General features: G+C 46.8%; 1 protein-coding gene across 1 annotated transcript in view; it reads left to right on the top strand.

Moving 5' to 3' along the window:
* Window positions 1–20739, top strand: part of LOC127629008 (sterile alpha motif domain-containing protein 10-like) — a 128538-nt gene extending 107799 nt beyond the window's left edge. Inside the window, exon 5 of the mRNA XM_052106016.1 lies at window positions 20633–20739. Coding sequence (XP_051961976.1) covers window positions 20633–20655 — 23 coding nt within the window. The 3' untranslated portion in view covers window positions 20656–20739. The remainder of the gene's footprint in view (window positions 1–20632) is intronic.
* The last annotated feature ends 3803 nt before the right edge of the window (window positions 20740–24542 follow it).

Genomic DNA, 24542 nt, shown 5'->3' with positions numbered 1-24542 from the left:
GAGCCTACCAGGGCTCCGCCCCTCAAGTCCCTCGAGCCTTCCAGGGCTCCGCCCCTCAAGTCTCTCGAGTCTTCCAGGACTCCGTCTCTCGAGCCTCCCAAGCTTTCCAGAACTCCGCCTCTCGAACCTGCCAGGGCTCCGCCCCTCAAGCCTCTCGAGCCTGCCAGGGCTCCGCCCCTCAAGCCTCTCGAGCCTTCCAGGGATCCGCCCCTCAAGCCTCTCGAGCCTGCCAGGGCTCCGCCCCCCGAACCTCTCGAGCCTGCCAGGGCTCCGCCTCCTGAACCTCTCGAGCCTTCCAGGGCTCCGCCCCCCGAGTCTCCTACGGCTCCCCTACGGCTCCGCCCCCAGAGCCTCTTGAGCCTCCTACTGCTCCGCCTCTCGAGCCACTCAAGCCTTCGACGGCTCCGCCCTCAGAGCCTCCCGAGCCTCCTATGGCTCCGCCTCCCGAGACTCCTCCGGCTTCGCCTCTCGAGCCACTCAAGCCTTCGATGGCTCCGCCCTCAGAGCCTCCTATGGCTCCGCCTCCCGAGCCTCCTCCGGCACCGCCTCTCAAGCCACTCAAGCCTTTGGCGGCTCCATCCTCAGAGCCTCCTACGTCTCTACCCCCAGAGACTCCAGAGTCTTCCTGGTCTCCGCTCCTAGAGCCTCCCACGGTGCCGCCTACCTCGGCTCCGCATCCTGAGCCTCTTTCAGCTCCACCTCCTGAGCCTCCCGAGCCTCTCCCGGCTCCGCCTCCGAAGCCTCCATTGGCTCCGTCTTCCAGAGCCTTCATCGCCCTCGCCTCCTTCAGCTCCGCCTCCTTCAATTCCTCCTCCGGAGCCTCCCGAGCCTCTCTCGGCTCCGCCTCCGAAGCCTCCATTGGCTCCGTCTTCAGAGCCTTCTTCGCCCACGCCACCTTCGGCTCCACCTCCAGTGGCTCCGCCTTCTGAGCCTTCTACACCATCGCCTCCCTTGGCTCCGCCCAACACTGTTCCGCCTCCTGACCTGCCCAAGGCCTTACCACTTGAGTCTGCCATGGCCCTGCCTAAGCCTCCTTTGGCACCGCCTCCTAAGTCTTCTATGGCTCCACCTCCGAAGTCCTCCTTGGCTCCGCCTCACACGGCTCTGCCAGCCTCTGTCCTGTGGCCTCTCCCCAGACCTCCTGACCTAGTCCCAGTCCTGTGGCCTCTTCCCAGGCCCCCTGACCCAGTCCCTGTCCGGTGGCCTCCACCCAGGCCTCCTGACCCTGTTCCCGTCCTGAGGCCTTCCCCCAGGCCTCCTGACCCAGCTCCCAGACCACTGAAACCTGTCCCCGCCCGGTCGATACCACCCCGGCCTCCCAAACCTGTCCCTTTGTGCCCCCATGGACTGCCTGGTTGTCCCTTGTGCCCCCGTGGACTGTCTCATCTCCCTTTGTGCCCCCGTGGACTGTCGCATCTCCCTTTGCGCCCCCGTGGACTGTCTCATTTCCCCTCGTGGCCCCCCCCGGACTTCCTGCCTGCCCTCTGTGCCCCTTGGACTGCCTCCTTGTTCTTGTGCCCCCCCGGTCTGCCTGTCTGCCCCCGGACTTCCTGCCTGCCCAGGGTTCCCCCCTGGTCTGCCTGTCTACCTATGTGCCCACTTGTACTGTCTGTTTGCCCCTGGTGCCCTCATGTTGTTCTTATGGACTTTTGTCTTTTGTTGTGTGTTTTTTAGGATCGTCTGGTATCCGATCTTTAAAGGGGGGGCTATGTAACGGTTACCCTGTCTTGTCCCTCTGTTGCCCTTTGTTTGTGATTTTGTCACTTGGTATTTCTTAGTTTTCACTTTAGTCCCTTATTTAACTCCACAGTCCTCTGTTAGCGTTCGTGTTCACTGTTCATTGTTTACACCTGCCCTTGTTAATTTGCCTTTGGTTTCTGTTAATCACCTCGTTATCTTGTTTGAGTTCTGTTCTTTCATTGGCCCCTTTTCCCAAGTTTTGTGTATTTATACCCCGTGTCTTTGTTCAGTCTTTGTCGATCGTTGTTCGATGTTTGCCTGATGTTTGCGTCTCTCCCTTGTTCCCTGTTTGTCTCTACCGTGGTTACCTTATCTAGTTTATGTTTCTTTTCCCCATCGTGGGTTGTTCTTTTGTTCATTTAGTGTTTTCAAACTCAAATAAACTCAAACTGCGTTTGGATCCGCATCTCCTCGTCAGCCTCATTATTCAGACGTTACATTATACATATTTGGGTTGGATGGTACATCTAAGAATTAAAATCACTTTGACTCTCCAGAAAAGAAAAAGAAAAAAAGAGCAGAAAATAGGTGGTTTGCTGGTCTTTGTTGGCCTTAAGTTGGTTTTCACTGGTTGGATTGGTCACAATGAATCACACTAAATTTGGCAACAGTAAGTTGAAAGTTCTGCTGCTGAAATTGGTCTGTGCTTGCCGAAATACAAATCACTGCCCCCAGTGGCTGAAGCTGGATGTGCTGTAAAGGTGAAATGTCCACAGAGTGGCGCCAAAAACAAGTTTTAGTTGTAAATTATGTCAACAGAAGGCCTATTTTACTTTAGAGTGAAAAAGCAACCTCCGAATCACATTCACCATTGTTTATATATTGTTTATATATATATATATGTTCAATTACAGGGTTCCCATGCATTCTGGAAAACCTGGAATTTTGCAATGCAGTTTTCCAGTCATAGAAAAGTAATGGAAAATTTGAAAAATACCTAAATGTCCTGGAAAATTATTATTTGTCCTGGAAAATAGTATAATAAAATTATTTGACTATGTTGCTAGCAAGGTTTTCGTTACATAAACATGGTAACAATCTGGACTTGGAATAGGAGTCAAATACACAAATTTGTATACTTTTGTCTCTTCCGGCAGCTGCACATTGTGAAACAACGTCTACGGTTATGAGTGCTTACACCCTTGTGACTGATTACAGCAGCGTCCAATCGTGTGCTTGGCAATCACTGTGCAACCGAGGCAGATCGCTCCATTGGTTACAGCTACAGCCAATCACATGCTTGCTACAACAGCGCATGCACAGTGAGAAGCGGCACTCGTGAAACTTCTCATAAACAAATGGAATGACATGTACTGATCGAATGAATGAGAGGGGCATGTTGCTCGTTTACTTCAGCAATGGTATGTGAGTCTACACGGAGAGAAAAGGGCGGAAGAGTTATTAATGCCCAATTTCAGATAGGTCTCCTGTGGATTGCCTAGTGTCAGTGGAACAGACTGAGGATGGTTCATCATGGGAGAAGTCCTCTTCTTCATCCTCATCCTCGTCATCTTAATCAGAGCCTTCAGGATCAGAGAACTGGTGCCCCTCCTGAAAGAAATCTTGTTTTTACAGACATCTCAGTTTAAAATGACATTTTCACATGTGGAAAAACACAACGTTTACCTTAATTTAAAGGAGAATTCCTGTTTTGTCAGTAACACATATAATCAGTTAAGTAACAGGTACAATTTAAATTTGTGTCAATACATGTATTTTATGAGAACTTTACACTTTTATTGAAAAATGGGGAATAATGTTAAATTTTACTGTATTTACTGTATGTAAAAATACATTTGTGTTATACAGTGTGTCTTTGTTAAAGCGCATGACCCTCACAGGAGTGATTTGGAGGTGTAGATTGACCTTTCAGTCTAATCACCTTTTTATCTTCAGGCCTGTTGCCTTTGTTCTCTTCTAAATTGCTCTGTTCTTTTGGTACCAAGTAAGGCTAAATAATTCTGCCCTCCCGAGCACTCCTGTACTTCTAAATTCACACCAAAAAGCAATTTAACTGCGAGAGGGGCAGATTCTCCCATCACTATAATTTCTGTTCTTATTGAGCACCAAACCTTATTATCTCTTCTGCAAATTTCCACCTAATCGCACAACTGTAATAGCTCTTAAACATATCACACAAATCAGAAGAGAAAAAAGCCTTTGATCTACCACTTTATCTTAGCAAACAATGAACATATTTTGTTTCAGTTAACAAACCTGCTAAAAAAAAACAGCTTAAACCAGCCTTAGCTGGTCTCCTGGTCTAGATAAACATTTTTGACTGGTTTTAGAGGGGTTTTGGACACTGTTCAGCAGATCAGACTGGTTGACCAGATTTTTTGTCAGTAGGAAAAGCGAGTGAGGTGCATGGAAAACATGTTGTTTTTAGTTAATGTGTATTCTGCTTGTCCCACCATCATGCACCATCGCCATCAGAGTGTTTCCATCCCTGTCTGGACTCCTCATGTGAATTTTATCACTAGTCTTGAGCAAAGGCTTTTTCTGAAATGGATTCATTCAAATTAATGCATGGTGTTTCCATGCATTTTTAACATCATTTGTAATACTCATGCTCATGTGATATTTAGGAGCGTTGTAAAAATGTTAGGCTTTAATGATTCATCTTGTTCCACTGGGGGACTTGTTAAGTCAGAAAACAACTTCAAGCAGAGTATCAGATGTGAAATTAATGATAGTAAAATGAAACACATTACATAACACTCAGTATGATATTAAGTCCTTGACAAACCAATCAAATTGTTGATGTTGCTGATGCTGATCACAAAAGTCTAATAGGAGAGATGCCCAGCTTCATTTAGAGAAGACAGACCCACACAAACTCCCTGAGTTATCAACCAGCATAATCAGTATATGCCTGTTTCTTAGGCCCTACCGAACATCTGCTACAGCAAGCATCTCAATCCACATTTTCGGCATGTCTTTCTTTCTCTTTTTGCTGTAAAGGGATTGTTTACCCAAATATGTTAATTCTGTCATTATTTACACGGAACCTGTATAATTTTTTATACTCCATATAACACAACAGATTTTTTTGCAGAATGTTCAAACATCTTTTATATATACAACAAAAGCATATAGTGGGCACAGACTCAGAAAAGGACAAAAAAATCGCCTTAAAGAATGTTTTAAAGAACTGTAGAAGAATCATAGAAAAAGAAAGTGTATAGTCAGTCCACCATAGAGCTCCCTTGCAGCAAAACTGAGAGTGCACGCATACTTCTGTTGCGTTAAGAATTGCGTTCTGACGCAATTCTGAATGCAACGATGCCTGAAATTGAGCTTGTGTAACTGGTAGCGTTTGCATATACGTATTGCATAGAGAATGTTTCAGGGAGAGTAAAACAAAAGGGTTAATTCACCCTAAAATGAAAATTCTGTCATCATTTACTTACCCTCATGTTGTTCCAATCCCGTATGACTTTTTTGCACCCATGGAACACAGAAGGAGATGTTAGGCATAATGTTAGGGACTGACATCCTCATTCGCTATTCACATTCATTGAATCTTTTTTCCAAAACAAGTACAGAAAATAGTGACATGCTGTCCGTGATAATGACAGTTTTTAAACTATCCCTTTAAATCTTTCCCAGCCTCTCTTTCTGTGACCTCTCTCTGTTCATCTTCTTTACCTTCTTAAGCAATCAGATATCTTGTGCTGCAAATCACCAACCATTTTGACCCTTTCACCAGATTTGACACCGTGTCATTTGATGTCACAGTGGCTCATACAATGCCACCTGTTCATCCTCTCAAAGTCTTTGTCTCTGATTGTCCATTGTTCATCGACTTGAATTGTTAATTCCCTCATATTCTTATCTTTTTACTTTCATCACTCCCCAAATTTAACAAGACTATCATTGATTGCTCAGCCTGAAAGAAACACGTTCAATCAGCATTTTTTTCAATGAACTGATTGTACACCAAATATCATGCAGTTTTTCCAGTAGACTGCTAGAGTTTTAATGTATTCAGATATGACCTTATTTTTTTTGGTCCATTTTGTTTCTGCCCTTTATGAAAATATATTTCCTGCATTTTTCAGCAATAACACTCTTTGCTGACGGCAGATATGAAATACAGCACATCTACTTACTACTTCAAGATAACCTACACTCAAGACTCTGAAACAACATCTGGGTGGTTTGTCTGCACAGCTCTTCAAGTATTAACAATGGTTTGCAATTAATCTGAATTTAAAGAATTTTTGGTAACACTTTCTATGTAGCCCATATTTATAATGCTTTCTAAAGGCATTATACATTAATTATACTGCATTCAGGATGCCTCATAATATACTTTATAATAAGTTATAACTTCTCATAAATAATTATAACTACAGTTATAAAAAGAGTATAATGCATTATAACACCAGCAACATCACATGTTAATGCAGCAGAAGCTAAAACGTCTAGGTTACGTATGTAACCTCCGTTCCCTGATGGAGGGAACGAGACGTTGTGTCAGAGAAGCGACACTAGGGGTCTCTCTTGAGCGCCGATATTCACCTCTGGACTATGAAAAAAGGCCAATGAGGGTATTTAAGCGGCGCAAATACGGGAGTTCATTCAGGATTTTTCTGAGTGAACTCCCGTATTCTCGCCGGGGCCCTTACACGCATTGAGGGAAGGGGGTCTTAGCCCTTATTCAGGGCGGAGAAGACCCTGCGGAGGCCACGCCTACCCGAGAGGGGAGGCAAGTTTAAGTGGCAAGACCATCAGAGGCCTGCTTAGGGCCTATGTGGAAAAGTCGGTGTGGTGGTGGATCCAGCCTCATAGAGGGGGGAACATACAGCACGGCAGCCGAGGCAGCCATGACTGCCTAAGGGAAACACGGGAGTCAGCTCACCAGAGGGGACAGAACCGTGGTGTTACACACAGGGGGAGTCCAAAGGAGGCCTTACCTGTGGAGCACCTATACCAGTACAGGGTAGCTTGCGGTACCCGCAGTGGTTTGTGTCAGCGAGTTCCTCCGCTGAACTGCGACCCACGAGGGCTAGGGAGGAATCGACCAGTGTCCCAAACCTGAGATCTCCTGGGAATGAAGGCACTGTTTCCCCTGGTTAGGGGAAGGGCCTAGGTGCAAGCGATTCACCCGGTCAGATCGTGGGCGTACCACCGAAGTTCTCACGGGCTCAGTACCTGAGAAAACACGGACGATACTGACTCAACTCGGAGATTGTAGAATCTCGCAAAAGTGTTAGGTGTTGCCCAGCCTGCTGCTCTACAAATGTCTGCTAGGGCAGTGCCCCTAGCCAGTGCCCATGAGGACGCAACACTCCTGGTGGAGTGAGCTCGGACCCGCAAGAGGGGGGCACGGCCTGGGTGTGATAAGCCAGGGAAATGGCGTCGACAACCCAGTGGGCGAGTCGCTGCTTGGAGACAGCATTCCCTTTCTGCTGTCCCCCAAAGCAGACGAAGAGCTGCTCAGAGCGTCTGGTGCTCTGTGTGCGGTCCAGATAAATACGTAAAGCACGTACTGGACACAGCAGTGAAAGGGCTGGGTCTGCCTCCTCCCGGGCAGCGCTTGCAGGTTCACCACCTGATCCCTGAAGGGCGTGGTAGGAACCTTGGGCACATAGCCCGGTCGCGGTCTTAGGATCACGAAGTATCTGCCGGACCGAAATCCAGGCAAGCGCCGCTAACAGAGAACGCATGCAGGTCCCCGACCCTCTTGATGGAAGCGAGCGCATCAGCAGGGCAGCCTTGAGAGAGAGGGCCCTGAGTCCAGCTGAGTCAAGCGGCTCGAAGGGGGTCTCTGGAGGCCCGTAAGGACGACCGAGAGATCCCAGGAGGGGAACAGGTTAGGCCGGAGGGAGTTATCCTCCGGGCACCTTTTAGGAACCTGACGATTAAGTCGTGCTTACCAAGAGACTTGCCGTCTACCGTGAATCGTGGTGGGCCGCGATAGCGGCGACATACACCTTGAGGGTGGAGGGGACAGCCTCCTCTCCAGCCTCTCCTGAAGAAACACGAGCACTGACCTAACTGCGACTTCTGCGGGTCTTCAGCTCGGAAGAACACCAGTCCGCGAACAGACGCCACTATAGAGCGTAGAGATGCCTGGTAGAGGGGCTCTGGCTTGATTGATTGTATCTATGACGGTCGGTGGTAGGCCGGCTAGATCTTCCGCGATCCCGGCCCAAGGGCCAGACGTGGAGGTTCCAGGGGTCTGGGTACGGGTGCCAGAGCTGCGCCCGGCCCCTGAGAAAGAAGGTCCTTCCTCAGGGGAATTCGCCAGGGAGGGGCTGTCGTGAGGAGCGTGAGGTCCAAAACCAAGTCCGGGTAGGCCAGTAAGGGGCTACCAGAATGACTTGCTCCTCGTCCTCCCTGACCTTGCATAGCACCTGTGCAAGAAGGCTCACTGGGGGAATGCGTACTTGCGCAGCCCTCACGAGGCCAGCTGTGTGCCAACGCATCTGCCCCGTGGGGAGCCTCTGTCCGGGCATACCAGAGCGGGCAGTGGGAGGTTTCTTGGGAGGCAAACAGGTCTACCTGAGCCTTGCCGAACCGGTCCCAAATCAGCTGGACTGACTGGGGTGGAGCCTCCACTCTCCGCCAGGCAAGCTTCGTCTTGACAGCGCGTCCGCTATCACATTGAGGTTGCCGGGGATGTGAGTGGCGCACAGTGACTCCAGTCGCTGCTGACTCCAAAGGAGGAGACGACGGGCGAGCTGTGACATGTGGAGGGAGCTGCATCCGCCTTGGCGGTTTATGTAGGCTACGACCGTGGTGCTGTCTGTCCTGACTAGGACGTGTTTGTTCCGAATTAACGGAAGAAACTTCTGCAGGGCCAGAAAACAGCCAGCAGCTCTAGGCAGTTGATGTGCCAGCCAGCGGGCCTCGGTTCCACCGCCTGCGGCTGCGCGCCGTTGCATACGGCACCCCAACCCAATTTGGAGGCGCCGGTTGTGACCAGAACGCCGGGACACCTGCTGCAAGGGTACTCCTGCCTTAGGAAGCAGAGGTCTGTCCAGGGTTTGAAGGTTTGGCGGCAGGCAGAGGTAACTTTTATGTTGTGCGTGCCGCGGCGCCATGCTCGCCTCGGACTCGAGTCCAGAGCCAGTGCTGAAGTGGTCTCATATGCATCAACCCCAGCGGCGCTGCCACCGCGGAGGATGCCATATGCCCCAGGAGCTGTTGGAAACGCTTTAGCGGGACCATGGCGCCTGGCTTGAAGGAAGCGAGGCATTTCAGCACTGACTGAGCACGCCGTTGGAGAGACGTGCTGTCATTGGGACTGAGTCTAACTCCAGACCGAGAAAAGAGATGCTCTGGACCGGGAGAGCTTGCTCTTTTCCCAGTTGACCTGAAACCCCAAACGGCTGAGGTGGCTGAGCACCTGGTCTCTGTGTGCGCATAGTAACTCTCGGAGTGGGCCAGTATGAGCCAGTCGTCGAGGTAATTGAGTATGCGTATGCCGGCTTCTCGGAGCGGGGCAAGAGCTGCCTCTGCGACTTTCGTGAAGACGCGAGGGGACAGAGACAGGCCGAAGGGGAGGACTTTGTACTGATACGCTTGGCCGTCGAACGCGAACCTTAGGAAGGGGCGGTGTTGAGGGCGAATTGAGACGTGGAAGTATGCGTCCTTCAGGTCTACCGCTGCGAACCAATCGAGATGCCGGATGCCAGATAGAATTTGTTTCTGGGTGAGCATTTTGAACGAGAGTTTGGACAAGGTGTCGCAGGTCCAAGATTGGTCGTAAGCCACCGCCTTTCTTGGGTACAACGAAGTAAGCGCTGTAGAAACCCTTCTTCGTTTCGGTTGGAGGGACAGGCTCTATCGCGTCCTTTAATAGAAGGGAGGCGATTTCTTCACGCAGGGAGAGGGCATGTTGGCCGTGTACTGCGGAAAAATGCACGCCCACGAAGGGGGGCGGAGACCTGGCAAACTGAATTGCGTAACCGAGTCGAATGGTCCGGTGCAGCCAGCGTGACGGGTTGGGCAGTGAAAGCCACGCCTCTAAACTCCGTGCTAGGGGCACCAAGGGGACGGGTTTTTTGGACGTACCCGGCGAGGCTTCACAGCGGTGCGGAACAGGTAACGCAGCGTCGGGAGGCAATGTGGCGTCCCGAGGCTCTGGTGCTGAGAATAAACTCAAAGCACTTACCTTGCTCCACGCACCCGGCGGGGGGCAGGTTCGTGACTGAGGAGGAGGTCTGGTGTTGGCGTCCTCTGGACTCGTCTGAACCGGCCGGCCGGGAACAGTCGTGGGCGCTGAAGGCGGGACACCGCGTCCATGGAGCCGGGACTGTTGAGGCCTGAAAGCAGAGTGCCGTGAGAACAGCATTTGCGGGCCATGTGCCCCAGAGACAAAGGAAATAGCTCTTTTATTGAGAATTTGGGTACCGCAGCCCGTTAAGGGGTATGGCAAATGAAAAAACAAAGGATTCTCCTCCCAGCCCTCCACCGGGGGACGGAGTGGTCTTACCACCTCCGGAGCTAATGTCTTGGGCTCTGGGTGCGTTGTCTCAGGAGCGCCTGGGAGCCTTCCGGGTCCTCGAGGGGGTCCGTGAGACAGGGGGCGTGCGCTTCCCGCGGTTTGCTCGACGCTGGGGCTGAGAGCTGGGCCCGGGTTGAGGCGGAGCAGGGGCTTGCCTTCTGGCCGTGGCGGCAGGCTTGCGGCGAGGCATGATGTGAGAGATGGCCTCCGTCTGCTTCTTCACCATGGAGAACTGCTGGGCAAAGTCCTCGACGGTGTCGCCGAAGAGGCCGAACTCGGAGACAGGGTCGTTGAGGAAGCGAGTCTTGTTGGCTTCACACATCTCGACCATGTTCAGCCACAGTTGACGTTCCTGGACCACTAGCGTGGCCATCGCCTGCCCGAGCGCTTGCGCTGTGACCTTCGTCACTCTCAGGGCGAGGTCGGTCGCTGAGCGTAGTTCCTGCAGCGTGTCGGGATCAGGGCCACCCCCGTGCATGTCGCGTAGTGCCTTGGCTTGGTGGACCTGCAGGAGAGCCATGGCATGCAGGGCGGAAGCGGCGCGTCCGGTGGCGCTGTAGGCCTTCGCTGTCAGCGAGGAGGTTGCTCTACAGGTCCGTGAAGGGAGTACAGGATGACCTCGCCAGGTGGTAGGGGTACCGGGGCATAGATGGATCGCAACCGCCCTATCCACCTGGGGAATCGAGGGTGGCGAGGGCGGACGAGCCTGTGGCCTTCCGAGGGTCCTGAGGAAGGGCCCTCATCATGCACTTCCGGGAAAAACGGGACCGGGGGGGAGAGGCTGTGAGCGGCACCCAGACCCCAGGAACCAGTCGTCGAGCCGTGATGGTTGTGGGGAGGATGGAGGGTTCCAATCCAAGCCCGCGCTGTCGGCTGCCCGGGAAAGCATGTCCGTCATCTGTGCGTCAGCCTCAGCCTGGTCGTGCAGGCCCGAAAGCGGCAGCCCAGGGGAGTCCTCAGCATCAGATAACCCGCCCTCCGATGCCGCGGCGAGCTCATCGGCTTCCATCGCAAGAGGGTTGGCCGACTGGCTGTGAGGCGAGTCACCGCTACCTTGAGCACGGACGGGAATCAACGAGCGTGTCGGGGCGCGGGTGGTCCGAGGGGCCATACCCGGCGGAGCTGCACCCGCTGCCATCCCCAAATCGCCTCCATCGCCAGCCGCATCGTCCTCAATCCCGTGGGAAGGAGGAGCGACACGGGGGGGGCGGCTGGAGTGGCTTGCTCAAGGTTGTAAGCAAGCCGTGACCGCAACGTTGTCATGGTCATGTTCTCGCAGTGAGAACATGAACCATCCACAAACGCAGCCTCTGTGTGATCGCTAACCAGACACACTAGACAGCGCCTGTGGCCGTAGAAGCGGAGAGCACTCTACCGCATCCAGGAACAACACAGGGGCGGAAGGGCATTTTTATAAAGACGCGTCCTTAAAAGGACGTTCAACGCCGCTGTGTTTTGCTTAGAGGAAATTACTCTTTTAAATAAAATCACTCTTTTAGGAAAAAAACTTGTGAGAGTTTTTAAATCTGCACTGTCGATGCGCCCAGGGGCAGGAATGCACAGCCATGCAAACAGGCGAAAGCCGCTGTTGTGCGCCGTAGAATCCAACAGCATGCAGCAGAGGGATAACAGGAACTCGGTGTGTACACGCAGCAGTTGCAGACACGACCATCGGCTTCGAAGAAATTTTCTGAATGAACTCCCGTATTTGCGCCGCTTAAATACCCGTATGTCCGGGGGCGGGACATGCAAAAACTGGTTGCCAACTCTCGTTGGCCTTTTTTCATAGTCCAGAGGTGAATATCGGCGCTCAAGAGAGACCCCTAGTGTCGCTTCTCTGACACAACGTGGAGAGAGCGACAGAAGGGGAACGTTAGTTGTGTAAGTGCTGTCATGCAAAAGCAACGTAGTGTAAACAGTCAAAGTCTTGATGACTGTAATGAATGGCTGCTTCTGGCATAGGCATTGATGGTGATGATACGAGAACCCAAGTGGAATTTATTAAATAAACGTGAAATCCAGAACCTAACTATAAATGTTACCTAAACTAGACATAAACATCACATGACTAAAAACACATCTAGACATGACATTTATTCTCAGGTGTGTTTATACCCAAAAAGATTGGCTTCACGTGTGATCAACATACATATTTTTATGTATAGAGAGTTTCTGATATATTTTAACCTTGTAGTTTTACAAGTGTTTTTCGTAATACCTAAAAATTTCAATTGAATGGGTGTTATTTTGTGCATGTGTAATGTATATATATAATTATATACAGTATATAGTTGTAATGTCTTATAACCACATAAAGATATCTTATGGACACATTGCTGTTGTCACTTTACTTAGAGCATACCTATTATATAAATATATATATATATAATGTATTAAATACATTTGAATATATATATATATATATATATATATATATATATATATATATATATATATATATATATATATATATATATATTACAAATGTATTTAATACATTATAACTTCTGCATATAAAAGTGATGTTGCTGGTGTTATAATACATTATACTCTAAGGAATAACAATGGATATGTAAGTACTAGACTGTATTAAAATTCTGGTTACAATTATTTATGAGAAGTTGTAAAATATTATAGGGTGTATTATGAGACATTACTAATGCATTATGAATATGGGCTTCATAGAAAATGTTACAGAATTTCTTTATTTCTGAAAGATTATTTTAAGTATACATTTCACACTAGTTTTGCCTGCCCAGCTGAAAAATACAACAAAAAAAGGTTTAAGCTGGTATAGCTTGTCTCTCTTAGCCTTGCCAAACTGGTGGTCAGTTGCTTTAACTTCTCATGGCCAGCTGGTCTCCCAATTTGACCAGCCCAAAATCCTTCTTAACTACTGTAGACCAGCCTGACCAGTGGAAACCAACTTGGTGGTTAGCTAAATCCAGTCAACAACATGGGCTGGTTAAAAGGAATAGTTCCCCAAAAACGTACATTCTTGCTTCATTTACTCACCCTCATCAGTGCTTGTTCTAGCCTTTTGTGTGGGGGCTCCCATCAGTGTGTCCGTCACCCCCAAAACTATCACACCACTCATTAAGACCGTCTCAAAGAGCAGTTTCGTAGTAAACAACATTAGTATTTATTATTTATTACATGGACAATAAGCCAACGTGCTTACGGTGCCATTTTTCAATAAATAAAAGGAAAAGGAACACAAAGCCAGTCTGCAGGGTCAGTTGACAGGGCATCACTGGGGTTTGCACTTGTCCCTGCTTTAACTAGATTTTAATTAGATTTTTTGATAATTCAAAACAATATGATACTTCATTTCAAACGGACTAACACAGAAAGAGTTCAAATTAATGTTTTCAGCAAAGTTTACAGACTAGAAATGTCAAATGTTTTTGGAAAAAATGAAACAATAAAACAATGAACAAGAGCAAATTAATAAAGACTGAAAGACAGATTAAAAAAAAAATGGGAGTAAGACAAATGAACAATGAAATAAATTAAATCAAATTTTGATTGACAGCTAAATACTCGCCCAAAAATTATAATAATAAAAAAGCACTTTAGCACAATCTAGCTTTCTGAAAGATTATCACCGTCGAATGCTTTTCTGATCGCAAAATTTACCAGAAAATATGAAAGCAATTTTTTATCAAGAAATCTGAAGTAAACATATAAGCATGTTTCTCTAAATGCACACAGTTGGGCTAAAAGGTCTAATGGAAATTGTTTTAAAGCAAATTCAGCATGATTGCACAGGAATGTGCTTATTCAATTCTTTATTACAAATCACATATGTCACGTTTTGATTTTGTATGCTTTGATGTGTACTCCTGACACAAATTAAGAAATTACTTTCATGGTCAGATATATCTGACTATATATCTAAGATGGAGAGCTGGAGTTTAAGCTTTCTAATGATAATGTAAGGACTAAAAAATTATTTTAAATAATGATAAGAGTACATACCTTCTTCTTGCTTGATCATTTCACATCTTGTTTGCATAGCAACAAATACCAGCACTTGGCTGCGTATAATGCCTTTGACAGCTTGGGTGCCCACTGGTGGATTGTGGGCCCTACGGAACTTTTGTATATTGCGTATAGGGAGGACAGGCGCTGACCCTCATGCTATCCCAGATCTATAAAGATCTAAAACAAAGATTTTTAGAAGAATATTTCAGCTCTACTCACTTTAGGTCCTCACAATGCAAGTGAATGGGGATCAAAACTTTGAAGCTCCACAAATTACATAAAGTAATCCATATGACTCCAGTGGTTTAAGCCATGTCTTCTAAAGAAATCTAATCGATTTTGGAGGAGAACAGATCAAAAAGTCTCCTTTTTCACTACAATTATTGTTGCAGCTTGTTGCACTCTATTCTGGGTTTGTCTTCTCGTTGAAGGATACATATTGTCCAGCTTTGTATATGTGTTTCTTTTGGTCTTAGGTTTTGGACAAAAGAAAATGTCCAGTCTGATATCATGAAAATTACATGACTGTGGCGACATTTTTGCAAAGTGATATTATGAGTTTTATATTGCATATCACAGCAGTTCTGAGGTGAAATGTCCACTATGTAGTGCTAAAAGCAAGTTAAATGCTCTCCTAAACAGATGAGGTTTTCACATGTAATGCTCTATCAAATTTTAAATAAACAAAACGTCTCGAGTTACATGTGTAACCCTTGTTCCCTGAAAAAGGCGGAACTAGATGTTGCGCTGCTAAGCGCTACGGGGAACAGCTTTAGCTGTGAGCCGAGCTGAATAATGTGTGGAACACGTCAATGAACATTGACCGGAATTTATAGCCTCGGCTGATGTAATCATTAGATGCACCTGAGGCCAGGCTATAAATGGATACGTCACCAGGTGTCGTCAGATACTTCTTTTTGAAGAGCAGTCCTGGGACGTCCCAGTGCGGCAAAGCAGCGCAACATCTCGTTTTCAGGGAACAAGGGTTACACATGTAACCCGAGACGTTCCCTTTACAAAAGGCTTCACTACGATGTTGCGCTGCTAAGCGCTACGGGGAACGCAATACCCACGCCGCCGCACTTGGGGCTGTCCGGACCCCTACGGTTGTGCAGTGTACTCACAAAAACGCGAGAGGTCTCAGACATGAGCTTCAGATGTCAACTCAAGGGCATAAGAGCCCGGAGTAGCATAAACATCTAAACCATTCAATTTTGATGAATGTGTGCGGAGAGGACCAGCCTGCCGCATCACAAACTTGTTCAGGCATGAGCTGAGATGTCGACTCAAGGGCATAAGAGCCCGGAGTAGCAAAGCACCTAACCCATAAAGTTCGATGAATGTGTGCGAAGAGAACCCTATCGCAACACAAACTTGTCATAAAAACTGATGAATGTGAGCGGAGAGGACCAGCCTGCCGCATCACAAACTTGTTCAGGTATGAGCTGAGATGTCGACTCAAGGGCATAAGAGCCCGGAGTGCAGAACATCCAAACTAAAAAGGTCCAATGAATGTGTGCGGAGAGGACAACCTGCCGCATCACAAACTTGTTTAGGCATGGGGACACAAACTTGTCATAAAAACTGATGAATGTGAGCGGAGAGGACCAGCCTGCCGCATCACAAACTTGCTGCAGAGGGAGACCTCTAGCCAAGGTTTTAGAGGAGGAGAGCCCTCTGGTAGAGTGCGCCCTGAAACCTACTGGCAAAGCTTGACCGCGCGCCTCGGAGGCCCGGGCAATAATGAGGATGCCTCTTTGAGGGCACCCCGCCCACCAAGCCGTGGCAAACCGCAGTGGCCACATAGAACCTGGCAGTGGCGAGGCAAGTGCCCGCTGACAGTTCTTTCTACAGAAAATCCAGAACTGAAACAAACTGGCAGTTAGCTGGTTCTGTAATAAGAACTTTAGTAGAAGGAAACGCATGCAGGCGCATTTGCGCTACTACTGCTCAGCCCCTCCCAAGGGGAGGGGGACTGGGCGACTCGGGGAGAAGTAGAGGAGACATTGCACTATCAACAGAGGCGAAGAGGTCCTCTTCTGCCCTGTAAAATCTACCCAGATCAGTTCCAAGTGGAGGGAGCCCTAGCACTTGAAATGGTCTTGATAATCTCAAGAGAAAACCCTGTGAACCTCATTTGGTACCCTTAGGGGCCAGACATGAAATGTTTCACAATTCGGGCCAAGGACGAGAAGGTCCTCCCTGTCCGGAATCGCCCAAGGCGAGCCGTCGAGGAGAGGAATTAGCTCCGAGAAACATATCCTGTCCGGCCAGCGTGGCGCCATTAATAGGAGGCCAGACCCTTGCTGGTGAACATCGCCAAGACTCCCGGGAGCAGAGAAACCGGGGAAAGAAATACATACAGACGCATTCCGGGTCATGTATGTGTCTTAACGTCCAGACCCAAGGGGGCTGGGTGATTTCAGGGAGAAGTAGAGGAGACATTGCGCTATCCATAGAGGCTAAGAGGTCCTCTTCTGCCCTAAGATCTCACCCAAACTTGTTCCAAGTGGAAAAAGCCTGGCATTTAAAAAAGGTCTCGATAACCTCAGGAGAAAGCCCTGTGTCCCTCAGTTGGTACCCTTAGGGGCCAAACATGAAAGATTCCACAATCCGGGGCAGGGATGAAATATTGCCCTGTGCCTGAGATAGAAGATCCTTCCTGTTCGAATCGCCTCAAGGCGAGTCATCGAGGGAAGAGATTAGCTCGAGTACCAAGCCCTGTTCGGCCAGCTGGTGCTATCAGTAAGAGGCAAAAACCCTTGCTGGCTGAACTCTGGGCAACTACTACCTTAGGGTGGAGTTCTTAACTCCCCGTTGGTATTTCCTGTCTGGACCGTAAATCTGCTCCCGTGATAACGGGCATCCAGGGATATAACTGACCTGAGTGACAGGAGCTTACCCTGGGCCCTAAGGAGAATCCGACGTGTCAGAAATACAGCTGACAAGAACGTGGGTCTCCTTGAAGATTTATGTAAGAGGCTACCGCTGTATTGTCCACCAAGCACCAAGACATGGCAGCCTCAGGAGGAGGTATTTCAGGGCCAGAAATACAGCCATCAACCCGAGACAGTGACTGTGACAACCGAGCTGACGACCCTCCTATCCCCTTAAGCTGGACGACCACTTAAGGCCGCTACCCCGCCCGTCAGGGAGGCGTCTGTCATTAGCAGTCAGCGACAACAAGACGCACCTAGAGTGGGACCCAAGGCAGAAAACCGGGGTCTGAACCACATAGAAAGGGAACGAAGCCTGAGGCGCGTAACCCTATTTAGCCCAGGGGTTTTGGCCCTTGGAAGAAATCCCCTGGCTTTTGGCCACAACAAAAATGGTCTCATGAGCAGAAGGTCCAGAGGGATCACCGTGGACCCGTTTGCCCTGAGACCTGGAAATTGTTGATACTGATAACAGTGCAACCTAGCCTGACTTTGCTCAGGGTGATCTGAATGGACTCAATCCTAGCAGGAGACAGTTGTGCCCGCATTGTGATTGAACTCCATACGATGCCCCGATAGACAGTGTTCTGAGAGGGAGAGAGGATGCTTTTCTTGGCGTTGAGCCTCAACCCCAGAGAAACAGATGAGCTAAGACGATGTCCCTGTGCTGAACTGCCAGTTCCTGGAACTGCGCTAGGATCAGCCAGTCGTCTACGTAATTCAGAATGCAGATGCCCCGGAGTCGCAAGGAGCCAGCGCTACATCATGCATTGTGAATGTGCGGGTAAAAAGGGCTAGGCTGAGTGAAAGAACCTGACCCTGGAAGACTTCAGCCCCGAAGTGAACCTCAGGAACTTTCCATGTTGTGGCAGAACTTCTAAATGAAGTATAGAAGTGCATCATAAGATCAATGGTGACCAGCCAAATGAGTTGTAGGGCTTGAGACACGACCGTCTTGACAGGCATCATCTTGGACTTGAACACCCACAGGTAGTTCAAGCTTTAAGATCTAAGCCAGACGCCACCCCTCACCCTCCATGGGAAACGGGAAGTATTTAGTGTAATAACCTAACTCTCTCTCTGGAAGGGGAACACATACCATGGCCCCTTTAACCAGGAGATTGAGTTATTTTTTTTTTTGTTTTTACAAAAAAAAGAAATCCGGTTTACGGTAGTGAGAACACGCCGTTGAAACAAGGAAAAGCGGCGAGAGAATTAAATCCTGACGCCCTTATAAGACCCACAGAAAATAATATATCCGGTAGAAGTTTCCACGCTGCCAGGATCTCTGAGATGGGTATTATATTTTAACACTTCCTGTTGAGGGGTTGTCGGGTGTTTCAGCGTCCTGAATAAAATGCAGGAACAGCTTAAAACACCCTATTTTGACGGAAGCCTCTGCAACCCGAAACACCAAGAGGTGGCGGGAATGGAGGGGCTTCGAGGGGGTACCGGGAGGGGTGAAGAGAAGCACGCGCCCCGTCCCGAGTGGAGCTACCCCCTAATCTAGGCGCAAGACCGTCAGGGTTTTCTCTTACTAGAATTTATAGTCCTGAGGGCTGGCGAGGGCGGCGAGACTGTCCCCAATCCCTGGGAGGAGGAGCATGACTCGCCACGCTTTGCTTTTGAGCCTCCCTTCAGTCAGGACCGAGGTGGGTCTGAGGCTTGCTCGTCAAGCGCAGAACCCACACTCAGGTCGTCCAGGAGGTCAGCCTGGTACACCTGAAAAACAGCATAGTGTGCAGAGCAGCACCAGCCTGACCTGCTGCTTGATAAGCCCTTCCCACTAAAGTGGAGGTTGTCCTACAAGGCTTTGAGGGAGAGAGAGCTTTAAGTGACGATGCCGAGCCCGGCAGAGATAGCCCGCAAGTGTCTCTTCGACCGGGCGGCATCACTGAATACCCCGTGCCTCAGCACCCACGATAGTCGAATATAAAGACGCCGAGGGTATGTGAACACGGGAAGAAAATATATATATATATATATATATATATATATATATATATATATATATATATATATATATATATTTTTTTTTTTTTTTTTAGGGGTTCTCCATGAGCTAAAAAGCTCTTCATGGAGGTTATCAAAGAAAGGGAAGGGACCCATGAGGCGTTCCCTTTCTTAGACTGGAAGATAAAATCTATCCCCTAATTGGTGCGTTTGGGGTCTCTTTTTCACGTGGCCAGTCCAATCTGGCAACCGCACGAGTAACAACATCGAGCAATTCCTCCGTAGATTTTTTATCGCGGACGGAAAGCTCGGAGGCGGAAGAGAATAGCGATCCACCTCATGATCCGAAGAAGCATCGGAACGCGCCGAGATCATGTGAAGGACCAGCTGGGTTTGGGGAGAGAGTGAGAGAAAGGGATCAACCCGCCTCTTGCTCCTCAGCCAAATCCATGGACGAGCCCCACGAACGATCTTTTCGTGGAGTGCTGACTCCGAAGCAAGCGAGGCGCAGCACGACGCACTCTGCCTGTTAAAGCAAATCGCAGTGCTCGCGACCGCCCTGCTGCAACGCTGAGAGCAGCGTGCTCTACCCCCAAACAAACAGCAAAAACTGATGTGTGCCGTCTTCAGCTATAGAGCGAGAAGAGGGAACACGCACCGCTTGCTTTCAGTCATTCTCTCTCTTTTTTTCTTTAGAAATATATATATATAATATTTTCTAAACAGAAGAGAAAAATAGAACAACGTTCACTGCACACTGCCTAACAGAATCTATCTCCTAACAGAGGAAAGAAAGTTTTGACAGGGTGTGTGAAACACACAGAAACAGAATCGCTCTGAAAAAGAGTTTCTGATCGACACCTGGTGACGTATCCATTTATAGCCTGGCCTCAGGTGCATCTAATGATTACATCAGCCGAGGCTATAAATTCCGGTCAATGTTCATTGACGTGTTCCACACATTATTCAGCTTGGCTCACAGCTAAAGCTGTTCCCGTAGCGCTTAGCAGCGCAACATCGTAGTGAAGCCTTTTGTAAAGGGAACCTACCTTCCCTTCCCTTCCCTACACTAAACCTTAAACCTAACTGAAAAGTTTTTGGTATTGTAGATGCCTCTAATGGTCATTTCACCAGGAAACAAAAATGTTTGTGTAGTAATATGATTCTTTGAGACCAGGTTGAAGGTATCTCAACAGCATTGGCATTCAAAGCGTGCATAGAATGTCTTAAAATGCTGTCTAAATAAACAGCTTACTAGGTTTTGTAAGAGAGCTGTTGTGTATCTCTGTATTCCACTGTGGAGGCATCATGCAGATGAGTACTGAATTTAGTCTGGTTTTGTGTGTTTCCATCTGAATTTCTGCCTCATAAGACAAGCATCAGATGATGGATGTAGAGGGATTTCAAATAGATGACTAGGTAAAGCCAGGGTCCATGAATGAAGGTTTAACAAGACAAGTTCTATGATGCCTGTATACACAGTATATGTATTTCCTACATCCACATGAATAGTGAATGCTCTATTTAATTATCCTATCTCTTTCTTTCTCTCCAGCTTCCTTTGGAAACCTGTCTTAGCTCGTGTATCTTTTTGGCAGCTCCCTCCACTTACCAACGGGAACAGGAGTCCCTGTTCCAAACTGATAGAGATTGAGACAGAAGAGAGAATATGCCTGGCTGGAGCTGTGAAGAAGAATGTTAACTCTATACAATTTAACAGACAGGACTGTCTTTTATGCACATCTAGAGGGGGTTCAAAGACTCAGACGGAGACATTGCCAGACTCTGGAACTGTATTATAGCGATAAGATTCAAGTTTCAACTCATCTCTACAATCCCTATAGCACCAACCAGAGCTTTGTCAGACAACAATGATAGGTCGACTTGATATGGATTGGTCCTTGGATCGGCTGGTGGTCATCACCTCTCTATAGACTCTTGAGCAGATGTTGAGTTTAAGTTGATGTTGGATTCAAAAATAAGCTTGAACTGGGATCTCAGATCATTTTAAATGAGCAACTCATTTTAGCAGCCTTGATTCTCTGAGATTTAAAGTGTTTTGATGCCTGATAGCACTGTTCTTTTATCCATAATCATTAGCTGAACATGGACATAGAATAAATCCTTTCTGTACAGGTCTTGCTCCTTCCTCTCACAATAGATTGTATCATTCCAACAACAGATACAGGATAAAGAGAATTAAATATAGAACAGGGAATGTCCAGAGGTTTGAATATTCAATATTTTCTTATCCCTGACTTCTACACTGCAGCACCAGCTTGTCCCATAAAGTTCTTTCTGATTCTGATTCCAATAGGGTGTTCACACTGTCATCGATCTGCAGACAAAACGTGACAAGGAGTCACTGATTCTCAATGAGAGTGTAATTTGAGGTAATATAAGCAGCAGCAACATTTAGTGATGCAAGTTCAACTTTACAGAAATACATAGCAATGCGATGTAGTGACCACCAAGGAGAGTGCAGACATTGAAGGTCACAGGATCCTCTGCCTTATGCAGGTAATGTAGGAACATCTACTACCAACTGCAACTTCATCCAGTTGATCCAGTGATTTAATTGCTGTCAATGTTAATGCCCCTTAAAGGAATATTCCAGGATAAATATAAAAGTTCAACCAACAGCATTTGTTGCATAATGTTGATTACAAGAATAATTAATTTCGACTCATCCCTCTTTTTCTTTAAAAAAGCAAATATCGAGGTTACATTGAGGCACTTACAATGGAAGTGAATGGTGGAGATTTTTTAGAGGGTTTAAAAAGAAATGTGAATTTTATAATTTTTTAAAAGTACTTAAATTAATTCTTCTGTTAAAACTCATGTATTATTTGAGCTGTAAAGATGTTTAAATCATAATTTTTGCAGTAAATTTAGGGTTAGGGATTGTTGACATTACATTGCCCTAGCTATGCTATAACTTTGCACAGAAAGGTTAGTAAGTGATCTTTCATTTTTGGGTGAACTACCCCTTTAAGGAAATTGTGTTTAAAACTACCATTTAATTGGGCAATGTTTAGAGTTCCCCCACCTCCGAAATCTCAATTTAACCCAGAATGTTTCCAAACACTGAATGTTAAAAGGGCACGCTACGGAGATGTAAGTTTGTTTCCTTGTTCCTGCTGTTCCCTTGATGAAAGCACTGTTACATCTTTTGATTTCTGTGTCATTTTGAAATAATGTTATGTAAAATATGTTGCTGTTCAGGTTTAATCCTAATATAAAAATAATATGTCTGAATAACTATGAACATGAAATTTACTGAAGATTATGGTACTTACAGTACAAACAATACATCTAGATCGTCATTATTTAGAAAAATCCCAATTGTCTCTGCTTACAAACCAATAATATAGAGTAGTGCCACCGGTCTTTGCATGACCTGATAGAGACTGTTTTCAGCTAACTTAAAAATCCCAAACTTTACAGCACCTTCACTTTAGGCCCGAAACTCTACATAAGTACAGACGTAAGAACACAAATGCTTCTAGCTACGCAAGCTTAATTTCATGCATTGTTGCTTTACAAAATGTGTCAGAATGCAATTCAAAATGCAATGCAGGTACGTCAAACTGTCTAGGTCAACTATTGTCATGGCAGAGCAACAGTTTGAAGAGAATCTTGCTGAGAAAGTTAAAGTTACATGAACTGTCAACATTTTCATAGCTAGTGACCTAGTTTTATAGCCTAAAAATGTAAAGGTATCTCTATTGCCCCCTTGATTATGGAGGTTTGTTACAGCCACAGTAACACAAGAACACATTTAAATATGTACAACGGAATCTTGCTTGAAGTGCGTTGTTCAAGTATTCATGCCTGCATTTGCATACTAGCATAGAGTGTTTCTGGCCTCAGAGTCCTAATCTGTCCCTCAAATCAGGATGCTTTTCAACAGAGAAGCTTGTTTAGTATGATAAAGGATCTTCACAAACCTTCACCACACTCATCAAACCTCATCTATACTGCCATTGTGGTGAGAATATAGTTCCTTTTTGATATTTTGTCTTTATTAGCCCTGAACGCTCCAACACCAGTCCACATTGTGATCCCAGTAGCATGTTTATATAGAAGGCTACAATGTCTTTAATGACAATTAAGTTTAAAGAAACATGGGCCTGGTTTACTGTAAAGTCTTTGTGACGGGTTTCCACTGAGGAAGGGACGGAAACAGCAACAGGTTTCAGGTAAGGTTTTTAATTCTCCAACAATATTATATCTACACACACAGATTCAACACACTAGCTTCTTGGCCTTCGTGTCGGGCTCTCCCCTTGGGCTCTGTTGCTGCTGCTTTTTATGCCGCTCTCCTCAAGCTACTGCAATTAGAGACAGGTGTTAGACATAATTTAGCTCAGGTGTGAGCGCCCTTACCGCTTTTCTCTCCCGGACGGGCGCTTGACCACGCCCCCGCTGCCACAGTCTTATTTTGACAACAGACAAATTTTAAAAGTGATTATTTGAGGTTTAGTCCAACTAGCTTTAGCACAAGTTCCAACATGTTTCAAGGCTGACAGAAATCTAGCCCCCCATGACATAAACCAACTGAGGCACATGGTTAAAAGCATTTATATGGGACTGGTGGGACAGAATGTCACATTCTGAAAGATAGTTTTCAGGAGTGTTTTGCTGATTGCTTGAAAAGGGAACATCTACATCACGACTTATCACCATTTTTTTCTTCTCTCTAGACAGGAGAAGGGGTTAATTTCAATCGTGTTATGCAAAATTGAGGGCGGGTGGATATTGGTTGTGTAATTGCTTGATACCAAGACAAATATACAGTATAATACAGTACATGTTGTGGCAAAGACAGCTGTATGCGTGTGTTTTGGAATAAAGTTTTGGAAATATAGATTACTCTTATGTATCTATTCTCATTTACTATTGTTTTGTGATTGTTTGAAAAAATGATAGTATGGCCCACTGAATGTAAAATAAAGCAGGTGCCACACTAGCAGATAACACGATTTTGGCCAAGGGTGTCACACATGTAGACTGTTTTGTGGAGATCTTGATCTCTTCAGTTGGAGGTATGACACCAGTCACGGACCTACCAGGGTGGCAAGTGCTACCCTAAGATAAGCATTGCCACCCCATCTGCCACACCATAATTTAGTATTTCAAAGTATAAAATATACACTGGCATCCAAAAGTTTGGAATAAATTACAGATTTTGCTGTTTTGGAAGGAAATTGGTACTTTAATTCACCAAAGTGGCATTCAACTGATCACAAAGTATAGTCAGGACATTACTGATGTAATAAACAGCGCCATCACTATTTGAAAAATGTCATTTTTGATGAAATCTATACAGGCCCCATTACCAGCAGCCATCACTCCAACACCTTATCCTTGAGTAATCATGCTAAATTGCTCATTTGGTACTAGAAAATCACTTGCCATTATATCAAACACGAAAATGTTGAAAGCTATTTGGTTCGATAAAT

Source organism: Xyrauchen texanus, chromosome 35 (assembly GCF_025860055.1).
Source record: "Xyrauchen texanus isolate HMW12.3.18 chromosome 35, RBS_HiC_50CHRs, whole genome shotgun sequence".
Lineage (NCBI taxonomy): Eukaryota > Metazoa > Chordata > Actinopteri > Cypriniformes > Catostomidae > Xyrauchen > Xyrauchen texanus.
Note: the sequence above shows the minus strand (reverse complement) of the source record. Positions and strands in the feature narration are given on the sequence as shown.